This window comes from Diospyros lotus, chromosome 10 (genome assembly GCF_014633365.1).
Source record: "Diospyros lotus cultivar Yz01 chromosome 10, ASM1463336v1, whole genome shotgun sequence".
In the NCBI taxonomy this organism is placed as follows: domain Eukaryota; kingdom Viridiplantae; phylum Streptophyta; class Magnoliopsida; order Ericales; family Ebenaceae; genus Diospyros; species Diospyros lotus.
In genome coordinates this window covers 28,387,131-28,400,397 of record NC_068347.1, presented here as the reverse complement: position 1 = coordinate 28,400,397, position 13,267 = coordinate 28,387,131, and the positions used below count along the sequence as shown (strand labels likewise).

Here is a 13,267-nt window from a genome sequence, read left to right as displayed (position 1 = left end):
TATTTTTCTAAATTTTCCAACACAATAAATCCTAAAATAATTTTAAAAAAATATTAAAAATAATTTCAAAAAATACCACTTGCTCACGCGCCTCACACACCTAGCGCATGTCTGCAAGTGAAGGATGGCATGTGCAGCTCATGCGTCAATCATCTTCTTCGTTTTCGATCGCCGGCGACTACTCCGATAGCCTATCTGATCACACCCCCTTGAAGCCCTCATCAAGTCGATCTTAGGGGTACCCTTTGATGCTTGAAACAACACCGAAAAATGCCTGAAACGACCGGTTACAGGTTCGGTTCCGACATTTGCCTTGAGTATTCCAGCCATTCTTAAATACCACTCAAACTCACTCCAAAATGCACAAAAATCTCTAGAAATTATCCTTGTTACCTCAATAACAAAAGCCCTCTATCCATTCCCTTTGAATCATTCTCAAACACTCGAATTTGGTGCCCCAAAACGTTGAAACCTGCGACCTATTTATAAGCAAAAATTGACTACTTCTCGATCAATTAAAGGCCAAGGTTTGGTCCCTAAGCTTCCCTAGCCACGATGAACGTCCCACAAGCCACCCTCGACTGTCCCATTGCTGAAAAATTGATTTTGATGGTGGCAGTGCATCCGGTCGGCCATGGCAGTGTTCACACTGCAAGGTTTTGAAAAATTACACTTCCACCCCTCCTCGAATTCCTTTTGCATTTGGCCCATTTCCTTGAAGCCCCTGATTGTCCAAATAATTTCATTAAGCCCCACAATTTCTCAACTTTTCGTTTAATTCCCAAAGATTCTGAAAAAACGTCCTTTAGGCCTCATTCGGGTAAAATTAAAAATTTACACTTAGGCTCGAATTTACGTTTTGACTGTAAACCCTTTTGTTTCACCCCAAAACCATTTAAATGTTGTTCCTTATGCAAAATATGAACCTTATCGGGGTTCTGTTGACTTCCCAGAAGTCTCCAACGACAATTCAAATTTTCAGCCTAAATCATAGTTGTACCAAAAATTGTTTTTAATCTAATTTCTTTCGATGCCATAAATCACGTTTTGAAATTCTCGTCAATACCATATCATTTTCCTTAGACATCTAAGTTTCATGGCACTTACTGTAGTCGATTCGGTCACTCATACTGTAAGAATTACACTATTGCCCCCCCAAATCTTTTGAAAATTTCTCTTACAACCCTAGTAGAAACTTCCCCTAAGACCTTAAGAATTTTTCAGGTGTTACACTTATTGTGTCATAGGCAAAAACCCTTTAAAAGATCACAAAAATGCCCAAAAGCCCAAAATATTTCTTTGGGCTAAAGTGTGTAAATTTCCTTGTAAATCGGAGGGTGTCATGCACAAAGATTATACAAAATGGATAAATAATTCTAATTCTAAAAAGATTTCAAAATATGGATATAAACTTTATTTATAAGAACCTTAATTCCAATAGAATTAGAAAATCTCAAGATATACGCTACTTGTGAGAATCATAATTCTGTACTATTTAGGATTATTCCATACCCCTTTATAAATAAGTAGACACTAATTTCAAAAAATGTATATCTCTAATACTAGTTTCAATACAATATTTGTTATTTTAAATATTTGATTTTTAAGTATCAAAGTGTTTGCACGTGGTCTGATCGCATCCTCTGCCTCTTTCTTTTAGGCTCAAATGGCTCGACGACGACATTTTTGATCAAATAAATTTATTGTTGTGCTTTGATAACAACATTATTAAATGTTGTTTCAACTCACTCGAATTAAGGCTTTGCCAAAAAAAATTTATGAGTTGCCAAAAATATTTGTTTTAAATAATAATTTTTAAATTCCTGATGTTTGGTCTCATGTAATATTGCCTAAAAAGATAATTACTTATACTAAGTAGGATTAATAAGTTTTTCTATTAAGTATTAAGAATATTGATTTTTTTTAGTAATGTTATATCATTCATAATGCTAATTTATATAGCTATAATATGATATCATTTTTGCCCCTAGAGGCTATCCCGAGTAATTGCGGGCGGACTTGTTTGGAGCTTGCTCCCTCATGTTTGAGTGCTGCTTCGGGTTCAAATCTCGCAGTCCTCGGGCCCTGATTTACCTCTTTCACCGTATTCTGGGCCAGTTGGTAAAGGCTCTCGTGGGGTGTTACTCAAAAAAAATAATGATATCATTTTAATTAGGGTTCGTTTGTTTAAAGAAAAAATGTTTTCTTGAAATGTCTTTTTTGTTGTTTGGCTATAACATGAAAATATTGCTAGAAAACCATTTCCAATGTTTGACTAGTACTTAAATTTTTTTTAATATTTGTTCCCTTATCATCAAATCTAGAATATAAAAATAAAAAGTACAATAAATACATAATAATAATAAATATGAAAGCATAATAATATCATATATATATAACAATGACAAAAAGAGAGAGAGCGCACGTTGAACACAGGGCTAGGTGATAGATAGTTGCCAGTAATAGATGGGGCGAGATAATGACGATGATGTAGACTGAGACTAAGAGAGGGATATCTCAATGTAGATAGACAGAGATGAAGCTCGAGGGAGTTGGCGACAATATGACGATGTAGACGGAGGCTAACGATGGGCTACAAGAATGAAGCCATGCAAATTAATGCATGCAAAATGAGGAGGTTGACAAATAGAGGTGAATTAGAAGCTAGTTTGTTTTGTGTCATGAGTATTTCACAAACTACTCCTTATGGGCTAGGCTCAACCCAGTAGGCCGACCTAATCACCAAAAGTCTAGTAAGCCCAACCAAGCTTGTTAGAGCAAGCTCAATATATTGTTGAAACCCGAACTCAAATTGTGGAACCAAACCAGTTTCCAACGATGATTTCAACTAGCTTCCAGCTCGTCGGCTTAACTTTTCAGCTCGCATAAACAACATTGCTACTGAATAACCGAAGGCAGGGACCCACCTATTTTATTTGAGGCAAACTAGATCCCTGGTAATACGGAACCCATTCCTGATTTTATGGAGTTGATAAGGACATTTTATCCCCATGATGTCATTTTTTCACTTTTGAATTTTATGCAATTGTAAGTACCCCTCAGTATAAATTAATAAGGGTGAAAAATACCATTGTAAAGGAGAGAGAACAACAAGAATAACATACTGTCACTCTATCAGAATATCCAGAGAACAGTCGTGGAGTAGGTATCATTCTGGCCGAACTATGTAAAATTTTATTGCGTGCTGTTTATCTTTGCTTTTATCAATTCTTTCTCTTTGCATTTGTGTTAATCTTCTCATTGCAATTCTACGCGATCGACTAATTCTGAATGTCGACACTTTGGAAAGCGACTTTCTCTTTTGAAGTCTAGAAATTATTTTTCTAGAATGTTTCACATTTTAACAATTCATTTTTTATAGATCGAAAAGTCATTTCTTTTGAATTTTTCGTTTTCTTGGTACCAAATATAGGAAAACAAAAAAAGTGTTTTCCAATAAAATATTTCCCCCCAACAAACAAACCCTTAATATTTGTGAACATTACATTTAATAATTATAGTTATAATTATAATTATTGCAAGTAATTAGTACTTATTAAATTGTTATATCAAATATAGTCAACTTTATTTAGGGAGATGAAAATTTGTAATTATTGTTGTTGTAAATTATTATGCATTGATTGATTATCAAATTCCCACACCTTTTGCTAAATTAAAAATATGCATATTTATGAAAAATAATAATTGATTCTTTAAAAAATATTCTTAACTTTGCCTAAATTTCCAAACATTATTAGTAAAAGTGTAGAACAAACATTTTTGCTTAAATATTATATAAAAAAATGTTTTTATAGAGAAAGTATCCCACTTATCCCCTCTCACTTGTCGTCCGTACAGGAATTATGGGTGATAACCACAATTTCATAAAAATATTGAAATTAATTGATTATATTTAATTATGCAACCGAAAATAATAGCAGTTATATTTAAAATATATAAACTTGAGAAAGTTATATTTTATTAATATGATAAATAATCCCAAATAGATTTTATAAAAATTTAAAATAAAAACTAAAAATCATTTTCCAAGATGCACTTTGAAAATTGGAGATTTTGTAGTTAATAGGAACACTTGGTTGAATTAAAAAAAGAAGAGTGTCCTCAATACAATTGAAGGGCATCTCGAACTCGAATTCATAACCCTTGAATTAAAAAGCAGCAACCTTGTCATTCACAAAATATCACCTTTTATAATTGAAATATTTTATGTGGTTTTGAAAATAGAGTATTTTAAGTCAATTTAAGAAATAAATAAATATTTGAAAGTAATTCATCCAAAGACATCCTGAATTTGATGATATCAGAAAACAAGGTTAAAGAAGCTTTCCAGCAGCCAAGCTACTGCTGCACCTTACAAGCAAGCTTAAACCAGGAGTACCTAACATAGATTACTGTTGCTCAGCTATACAAAACCAGATAAATGCATCTTCTTCATTACAAGAGTCTTCGGAGTTCCAGCAGATCATTATAGAGAGGCTTCTTAACAGATGTTTAAGCCAGGGTCAAAAACTTCATGTACCCAGTTCATATATATTTATATATGGATCAGAAAGTTGCCAGCGATTCATCATCCATGTTTGACGACTGCAATCTCAACAAAATGGTTGCAAGCTCATGTACTTTATATCAACAATTATGACTTCCCACCCTTCATTGAAATCTCCACAAAATGGTTGCCAGCTGCCATAAAAGCAACCATTCATATACTTTATACCAACAATTACGAGTTCCCACCCTGCAGAAGAACCCAAACCAAATATTAGTTTCTGCAAATAAAAATACAGATGATAGGGGGTTTGATCACTGTAGCATAAGAAACATTATCATCCATGATAGCATTATGCTGAGGAATATTTGGCAATATTTAATTTTCAAGGATAATCTACCCCCAGACAAAAAGGTACTCAAAAATATTAAATGTCTCAAGAAAAGTAAAAATAAATGGAAAACCAGTAGCAACACTTGGAACAATAAAGGTAACTCTTAAATCTCTGGGTTTTGCTACAAGATTATAAAACCCATTTATGGATGACATACCTTTCAAAGAGTAACCCAATTTCGATCAATCCAATCTTGATGAGGCCTCAAGTCAGAATGTTCAAACTCCAACACCTGGTTAGTGCCCCTGAGATAGACTATATAGTTTGAGCCGTCATAAACTTTGCAGACTCCACCAACCCACCATGCATCCTTATACCAGGCATCAACTTTGTCAAGTGGTTCAAAGCGAAGACTCCGTTGAATTAGAGGAGGGCAAGGCCTGATGCATGCAGCATCAGCCTCTTCTTTAAGTGGTTCCATCCTATCTTCGTTTTTCAGTGTCTTGTACTGCACCATATATTTACTAAAATTTTTAGGCCCGGCGATGACTGCCGGGTACCAGGAGCCTATGAAACCTTTTTCCTCACTTCTAACTTCAACCTTCATTCCCACAGAAAAGTAATTTTTCTCTGCTATTTTTAAACCATTTTGCCCCTTGAACCTTCCTGGCATGGGTTTCGGAGGCGACTCAGATGACTTCGACTGCATTGCCAACATTTAAATATTAGAAAATGACAAAAGCAAACAAATGAAAATGTTAGACCCTTTTCAGCTGTTGGAATAAGAAATAATATGAGGGCCGGCTGTATTTATTTGGGAAGCCTCCTAGGTGAAATAAGGAGATTCTTTTCCATATGGTAATTTCTATGGATGTTATAAGGCTATAGATAAAAATGTCTGGTGAGTTAGAATTTATTGAACTGGCCACACATGGTGAGACTAAAGCTTGATATGTTGTTGTTATGGTAATGTCTATGATGAATTGGACCACGTAAATTACACAGATCTACTACAAGAAAATTCTGGAAGAGGGAAAGCACAAGAAATGATACCATGAAGTCAGCAAACCATTTTCCATGCATCCAATCTTGATGAGGCCTCAGATTAAAATGTTCAAATTCTAATTCCTCATTTGTGCTCCAGAAGTAGACTGCATACTTTGCACCGTCAAGAACTTCGGAAATGAGACCGACCCACCAACCATCGTTATACCAAGCATCAACTTTCTCAGAAAGTTTGAAACGGTCAGTCCTTTGCATAATGGGAGGGAATGGTCTAATATCCAAAGCATCTGCCTTCTCTTTAAGGAATTCAGTTTCATCCTCTGTCATCAGTGTCTGGTACTGAACCAAGAACTGGTTCTTCCCTATTGAGTCAACAATGACTGCAGCGTACCAAGAACCATGGTAACCATCTTCAATACTTTTGACCTCCACCACTGTCCCCTTCTTGAACATTGGTTCTACATTTTTTTTAGCACACTTGATCTTGAATTTCAAGTTTGACTCTCCTGGCTTCAACACCAACTCGGACCTCTGCAATTCAAATTCCCAAATGAAGACTACATATGAAAGCAAACTAAGCAAATACATTCAAATTGCAACATATCACTCAACACAAACTAACTTGAATCTCGGAAAAGTCCCCATGGAATTTATTTTAGGTAGATGAACATGTTTCCTACTGTATATTATAGGGGCAATTACATTAATGAAGGAAGACATTTGAGCACTGACAATCATAGACAGACCTTCGAAGAAGAGAGAGAGAACAAAAAAGAAACAAAAGAAAGAAAACAACGGTTTAAGACACAGAAGTCATACCCAAGAAGCAGGTAGCCATTTTCCATCAATCCAGTCTTGATGGGGCCTCAATTTAGAATGATCATGTCATTTCCTTGTCCTCGTGAATTGGACTACGTACTTGTAGTCATCAAGAACTTTGAATATATGGCCCACCCACCATCCACCATTATACCAAGTATCAACTTCTTGAAACTGAATAAAATGGTCAATCTGTGGAATTTCAGGGGGACAAGGTCTTATGTAAGAAGCATCTACATTTTCTTGAAGGAGTTCAGTTCCCTCATCTGTCCTCAACGTCTGGAATTCTACCAAGAACTGGCCACTCTTTACCCTGTTTATTGCTCCTTATCTCCATCCTCATTCTCTAGCTGAAATTTGCCCCTGATTTTCTTCCAGTACACTTGATCATTTGATCCTTGATCTAAGCTCTCTGGGTCTCCTTTCCAACTCAGACAATTTTCTCTACATTTCAATATCCCATAGATGGGAATATAGAATGTTCATACAAACCAAATAACAGGGGAGATAAGGGTTATGTTGAAACATATAGGGATGCCATAGCTTCAAAGGTCAAATATGCTGCATATAGCTTTAAAAATGTGTTACACCAAATATTAACCAAAACAAGCGTGCTGTCATGCACATCATAAGAAACTTGATCTTGATTTGGATTATGGTCTCTCTATGAAGAATTCAGAATTTGTTCTACTCCCTCAGATAATGTGGACAGGCAGTATATACTAGGGAATAGAGAAAAATACTAAGATCATCTTGACATCTACAAGGAAGTGAACATATAATTTTTTTTAAATAAAAAATAGAGTCTGGAACTTCAAATGAACATATATAAATATATCTATATATATATATATATATATCAGGAGGGCAGAAGAATCTAATAACTTAAATAAATACCAGCTCATAATAAGAAAAAATGGAACTACCTCGTAGCCCCAACAACTAAACCTTTTGCACCTCTTCCATGTTAAAAAATTTTATGAAAGCCTCCCTAAATTTTATCCTTTCTTTGCATAAGATTATGGATTTAAGGATGGTCAGTCATCCAAAAAGACTCCAGGATATGCAAAATGATCCTACCAAGAAAATCTAATCGTCTCACAGGAAAATCATCCTACTCAAATAATTCTATTTACTTTCTTTTTGATTTTTCTTCTGTTTTTTCAAATTTAGTTGTCATGTTGAAAGAACATATTATTTTATGACTTCTATTATGAAGGACAAAAAATGAGAAACATGGGAGCAACAGTGTACTTATCAACAACCAGGCTGTAGACACTCTTTAGAAAGGTCCAAATACCAAATTCAAATTTCAGGAACCTCATTTTCCTTTTCACCAAACGTAAAAGAGAAATTGATAAATCAAGGTTTTGGGTTAAGTTGTCAGGAAAAGGCTAACATAACTAGGAAGTTGTTTTCTGATATGATTATGGTTATGATAAGTAGATTCCCTAAGCACAAAATATACTTAGTAAACCTCTGCCAGAAGAAACCTGTATCAAAGAAAAAAGAAAGTTTCTCTTTTACTGGTCAAGTAACTGAGTGCAAAAACATGTAATTGACCAACCAAACAAAACAAGAAACAGAAACAGAAAAAATAAATAAAAATCCAACATGTGTGCCTAGAACTTTACACAAATGGGAAAGGGAAACAAATTGTTGGATGTCAAGAGAGCTACTCCCACAAGTCTTAACCAGAGAGAGAGAGAGAGAGAGAGAGAGGCAACTTATGGTGATTGCGTGAACAATAGCAACAACTCAACGGTGATCTCCTTTCTTTCCCATTTCGTTTCTACTTTCCTTGTTTGTTTTCATCTTATAAGTGCCCCTTTGCATGCCTATTTTAGTTTTTAGGGAAAATTCTTCTTTACCCTTTTTTTTTTTTCCCACCTAAGCGAGCGCTTTCAAAGATTGTCACCTCATTTGAGACACTCGCCTAATTGAAGTCGCGTTGCCTAGAGGTACACGAGGCACTTCCATAGAGCCTTGACGGGCTTGAACGCCTAGAAAAGCAAGGAATTTGCCACTGACTACACTGCATCAAACAACCGAGAATATATTCTCAATCTCCATGAGCCCCTCTCTCTCAAGTCAACCCAGTGTCACCTTTGGATGTCGACAACTAGAGTCCCCTGAAGTACTCCAACTAGGCATGCAACACATTCCACTCCCCCTCATCCTCAAGTTCACACCCTTCTCCCCTTGAAATGAGTAGTATATGGTCATCAAGTTCACATCCTTCCCAAGGTGAGCAGTGAGCCAAATCAATCTTTAGGCAAGTCCAAAAATGCACACAATGCACATGCATGTAATAAGTGTAATGTCAACAATGGCAATAGGGCCTTCAAAAAAGGATTTCTTACGTTCTATGCTTGCTATTCTTTCCAATTTTCAGTGCTTAACCTCAGTTTTCTCCCTCTGTTTCTGCTTCTGTTCTCTTTAAATGAAGAAGTGCATGCCCGTCACTCTAGCAAAATTCGCGCACTAGAAGGATATCTTCTTCCACACAAAAATGGTTTCTAAAGCTTATACCAACCTTTCTTTTTGCAAGAAAAATCAAGCATAATAATAGAGAAAGAGGAGCAGCGAGCAGCTCTCACAAGCCAAAATGTTTATATAATCAAATCTTTTATACCAAATATCATAAGCTCCAACGAATGCCCTTATTTAAGTATACCAATTCTCATAGTTCTACTTAATGGGAGTCAAAACTTGTTCGAGAGATCTATTTGACATTTCATCTCCAAACTAATTACTCCGATACCCCTTTGTTGGATGACAAGTTGGCTACTCCCCACACACTCCTAACCAAGAGAGGGAAGGAGAGTAAAGGAAATATATTTTTTGGGTTCAAGTCCACACCTTGCAAATAACTGAATGCATGATCCCTTTCCATTGACCAACTATACAGCCCTAATATATGTACTTATCATAAATACAATACTTTGTCTAAATTCACGTGTCACTGATTAGAAAGACCACATATGCATTAACCAAAATATGGGGTCATACATGAATTAAATCACTAGATAGTGTATCAGCCCAAAAAGAATGTGAATATATATGTATTGCATTAGCTAGATATGAATCAAGTTACTCTCTAACAATCCTGAGATAGCCATCTTCTTTCCTCGTCTCGAACTCTTTTGTTGATCTTTAACCTCCTTTCTCCTTTGCCCTTTCCCGTTTGTAGTCAAAGCAAGTGAATTGATGTTCGTCACATTTTCCATACACCCCCCCCCCCCCCCCCCCCCCCCCCCACACACACACCCACACAAGTCCCAAGTATAGATAAACAAACCACAAGGACACATAAAATGAACAGACAGACATTTAAATTCTACGCACGAAACAGGAAAACTAGAAGTACGGGGTTACCGGTTCTTCGAACGGCGGGTTCCAAACCCCACTGTTCCATTCTCGATGAAGCCGCAAATCGCTGTGGTCGAATTGAACCTGCTGCTCCGAACCCTCGAACAACACCAAGTACTTGGCGTTCACTAAGATACCCACAACGGTGCCTCTCCGCCAGCCATATTCGCGATAAGCGTCGACGGCGTCGCTGAGAACGAAGGTCCTGTTAGGTTCCGGACGCGGCGCAGGCCTCACGCTTCCGACTTCGACGAACTCCTTGAGCCGGTCGGGCCGGTTCTTGCAGGCGGCTAGGGTTTGGTACTCGACGTAGAGGTGGGTTCTGGTCTTGGCCGGCGAGCGGATGACAGTGGCGGGGAAGTAGATGGAAGAATCATGGATGATTTCAACGGCGTCCCATTTGGAGAAGTGTCGGAAATCGGACATGATTACAGCGGGTCGCAAAAATGGCAGAGACAGCAACAGAATCAAAGATCACACCCTTACCCGGTAGAGAGAGACGTACTGAGGGAGTGATCGCATGGCGGCATGGGGGTCCAATGTCCGAGGCAGGAATAAATAAGGACACTGATAAAAATATTTTTATTTTTATTTAAACCCTCGAAGAAGAAACGATAGGCTCGTCCTATTGCTATTGCTCCAAGGACATTTTGGACATTTTGGACGTCCAAAAACGGATACAAATTCAACTTCACCACACTTCTCAATGTTAAAATGATTTCTTTTTTAAAATAATTCAAAATACCTCTCTACCTCTCTCTCTCCAGCTGACACAATGAGTTTATTGTCCCATGCAGCGTTCATCTCTCTTACTTGTACACACGTGTGCACGTGTTTGCCGTGTGTTGGCTTTCATGGCAAATGTTGGGTTCAAGTGGAGCATCCTTTAACTTAAATCCATACCAAATCGAGGCTGATTTTTAGATAAATTAATATTTTGTTTTTTTAATAACGATAAATTTTCATGCAATAACATCGTCGGTGGTGAATCAACGACAATGATGGCGGTTGATAGTTAATTAATAGAAAGTTAGATTCAACGAACAATAACCGTTATAATAGTCGGTTGAGTGATGTTAATAAGTTTTTTTTTTAATTTTCTTGTAATTACTAGTTATGGACAAGAGAAGGAAAGTATGAGTTAACTTAACGAACTTAGTTAACAAACTCATGATTAAAAGTCGATCAAGTAGTCTTTACGCTGACAAGATAATGGGAATTAGCTTCAAACAGATATTACAGATCTCAATTTCTAATGTTATGGACCATAAATGGTCAAACTCACCATATTAAGAGTTTATCGGGCATGATTATGTTATCTTAAACACACTTATTTTCTTAAAAGTGAGAAGTTAGTATTATTGTCACTAATGGCTCGCAACAAATCATTGTTCACACTTCACAACAATATTTGCAGACAATTCTTGCATGCAACATGAACAAGCAGTGTTAAACTATATTTATGAGACTCATTCTGCATAATTGAGGGTTTCCAACATTGATTTAAAGTCAATTTAGTAAAGTAGTGAAATTTTCAAAATTTTTATTCTACTTTCATTAAACAAATTAACAAATATAAAGTTAACTAAATATTAGTTGATAATTATTTTCGGAAGTTAACTAAATATTAGTTGATAATTATTTTCGGGATACATTAATATTACACACAACACCCTTAACATTTGATAAAAAGTTATATATACACTTGACATTTGATAACTGGCAAAGATCTCAATTGATTTTATTAATTATGTATTTCTTCCATTCCTAATGTAATTAAATAGTTGTTAAATTTTATGAAATGTTAAAAATATAATCCTTTTATTTCCTATTCTATTCTCTCTCTTTCTTCTTTAGTTTTACCAAAAGTCGTTTTTAATGGGGATGACAGGCGATAAAGTTTCTCTCTCTTTCTTTTAGTCACTTTCTCGACCAATCTCTAAAACTCCATAAATTGCATGAAAGTTCTAATTATTAGAACTCTTTGATTGTTAGAGTTCTAGTGTTTGAAACTCAACATCACTTTAGTTTCTAAGAGAGAGAGAGAGTTTTGTAAGATCATCGCAACTGTCACTTTCATCATTTTTTTTTCTCTACTATCATCGCCCCATCTATATTTTTTTCCTCTTTTACCGTCGCTTTGACACGATTCATTATGTCTCCAACTAGCCATCACCGTCCACCATTAATGCTGCCATAAGTCACCATCAAACTTGACATTTCTCTAGTTTTCTCAATTCATCATATATCGTGACTATATAACCACCATCAATGACTACCATGTCCCTTAGATCTAGCTATTTGACCATCGATTTCTCTATCTTTGTTTTTATTTACCCCATTTGTAATTTCTCTTCATCTTGATTTTTCGAATTCTTTCTATACCATCAACTTTTCTCTTAGTTCCAATCAATTTTTCTATCATCAATGACTAATTTTTGATCATGTTAGTGATTGGATTTTGCAACCTCATTGTCCTAGGGTTGTAGAACTTCGTCATTGATAAAGTTCAACTTTCATTGAAAAGATTCCAAGTCATTCGTCAACTAAATACGTACACACGGAGTAAAGTTATGGAGTGATAGAGATGAAAGGGCAAGGAATGGGCAAGATAAATTTTTAGAGTACAATAGATTCTTCACTCAATTTTTTTAGAGTATAATAGACTTTTCACTCAATTTTTTTAACAATAAGAAATTCTTTGTCATTTTTTATGTCTAAAGTATTTATGTTTTCTTCTATCAAAATTCCAAATATGCTACAAGAGTTTACAATCATCGTCAATCTTCATTGTCTCCTCCTGCAGGACAACGAATATTTGCTTACATTTTATTTTTAACATTAAACACTAATAAATGTATAGTATTTTGAAATATTTTATCAACAAATAGAAGTATTTTAATGTTGAAACACAAAATACGCTATAATAATTCATTTATAATAATATTTATGACAACTCAGAGATAGATAGGTTTTTTTAATCATAATTATAATGTAATTGAAACATTATTTTTAAGTTGAATGTTACTTTTGAAATAAATAAATAGCTACTTAAACGTTACTTTAAATCATATGATTTAAAAATAAGGGGAAAAAAACAAGTGCAAATAGTTATTTTATTCTAATTATAATATAATAAATTAGTATAATTAAAGATAATTATTATTGTTTGTTAAGTGTGATGGGCAGCTAGAAAGCTGCGTGACATTTTTCCCAAGCTATCCTGGGGA

At 35.4% G+C, this 13,267-nt stretch overlaps 1 protein-coding gene across 1 annotated transcript; it reads right to left on the bottom strand.

Annotated features, from left to right (window-relative positions):
- Positions 1 to 4,373: 4,373 nt before the first annotated feature.
- LOC127811214 (protein AGENET DOMAIN (AGD)-CONTAINING P1) lies at positions 4,374 to 10,551 on the bottom strand. The gene is made up of 4 exons (XM_052350921.1): positions 10,044 to 10,551; positions 5,895 to 6,377; positions 5,059 to 5,544; positions 4,374 to 4,756 (listed from the first exon to the last, which is right to left on the bottom strand). Exons 1-3 carry the CDS (start codon positions 10,461 to 10,463, stop codon positions 5,062 to 5,064), a joined length of 1,386 nt encoding a protein of 461 aa, XP_052206881.1. The 5' UTR covers positions 10,464 to 10,551; the 3' UTR covers positions 4,374 to 4,756; positions 5,059 to 5,061.
- Between the last annotated feature and the right edge of the window lie 2,716 nt (positions 10,552 to 13,267).

Bases quoted from the DNA above. Each gene is read 5' to 3' on its own strand.
- LOC127811214 (XM_052350921.1), bottom strand. From the start codon at position 10,463: ATGTCCGATTTCCGACACTTCTCCAAATGGGACGCCGTTGAAATCATC. The intron at 6,378-10,043 runs GTAACCCCGTAC...TTTGAATTGCAG, and splicing joins ACCCGCCGTTCGAAGAACCG to AGGTCCGAGTTGGTGTTGAA. The intron at 5,545-5,894 runs GTATCATTTCTT...TTGGCAATGCAG, and splicing joins AATGGTTTGCTGACTTCATG to TCGAAGTCATCTGAGTCGCC.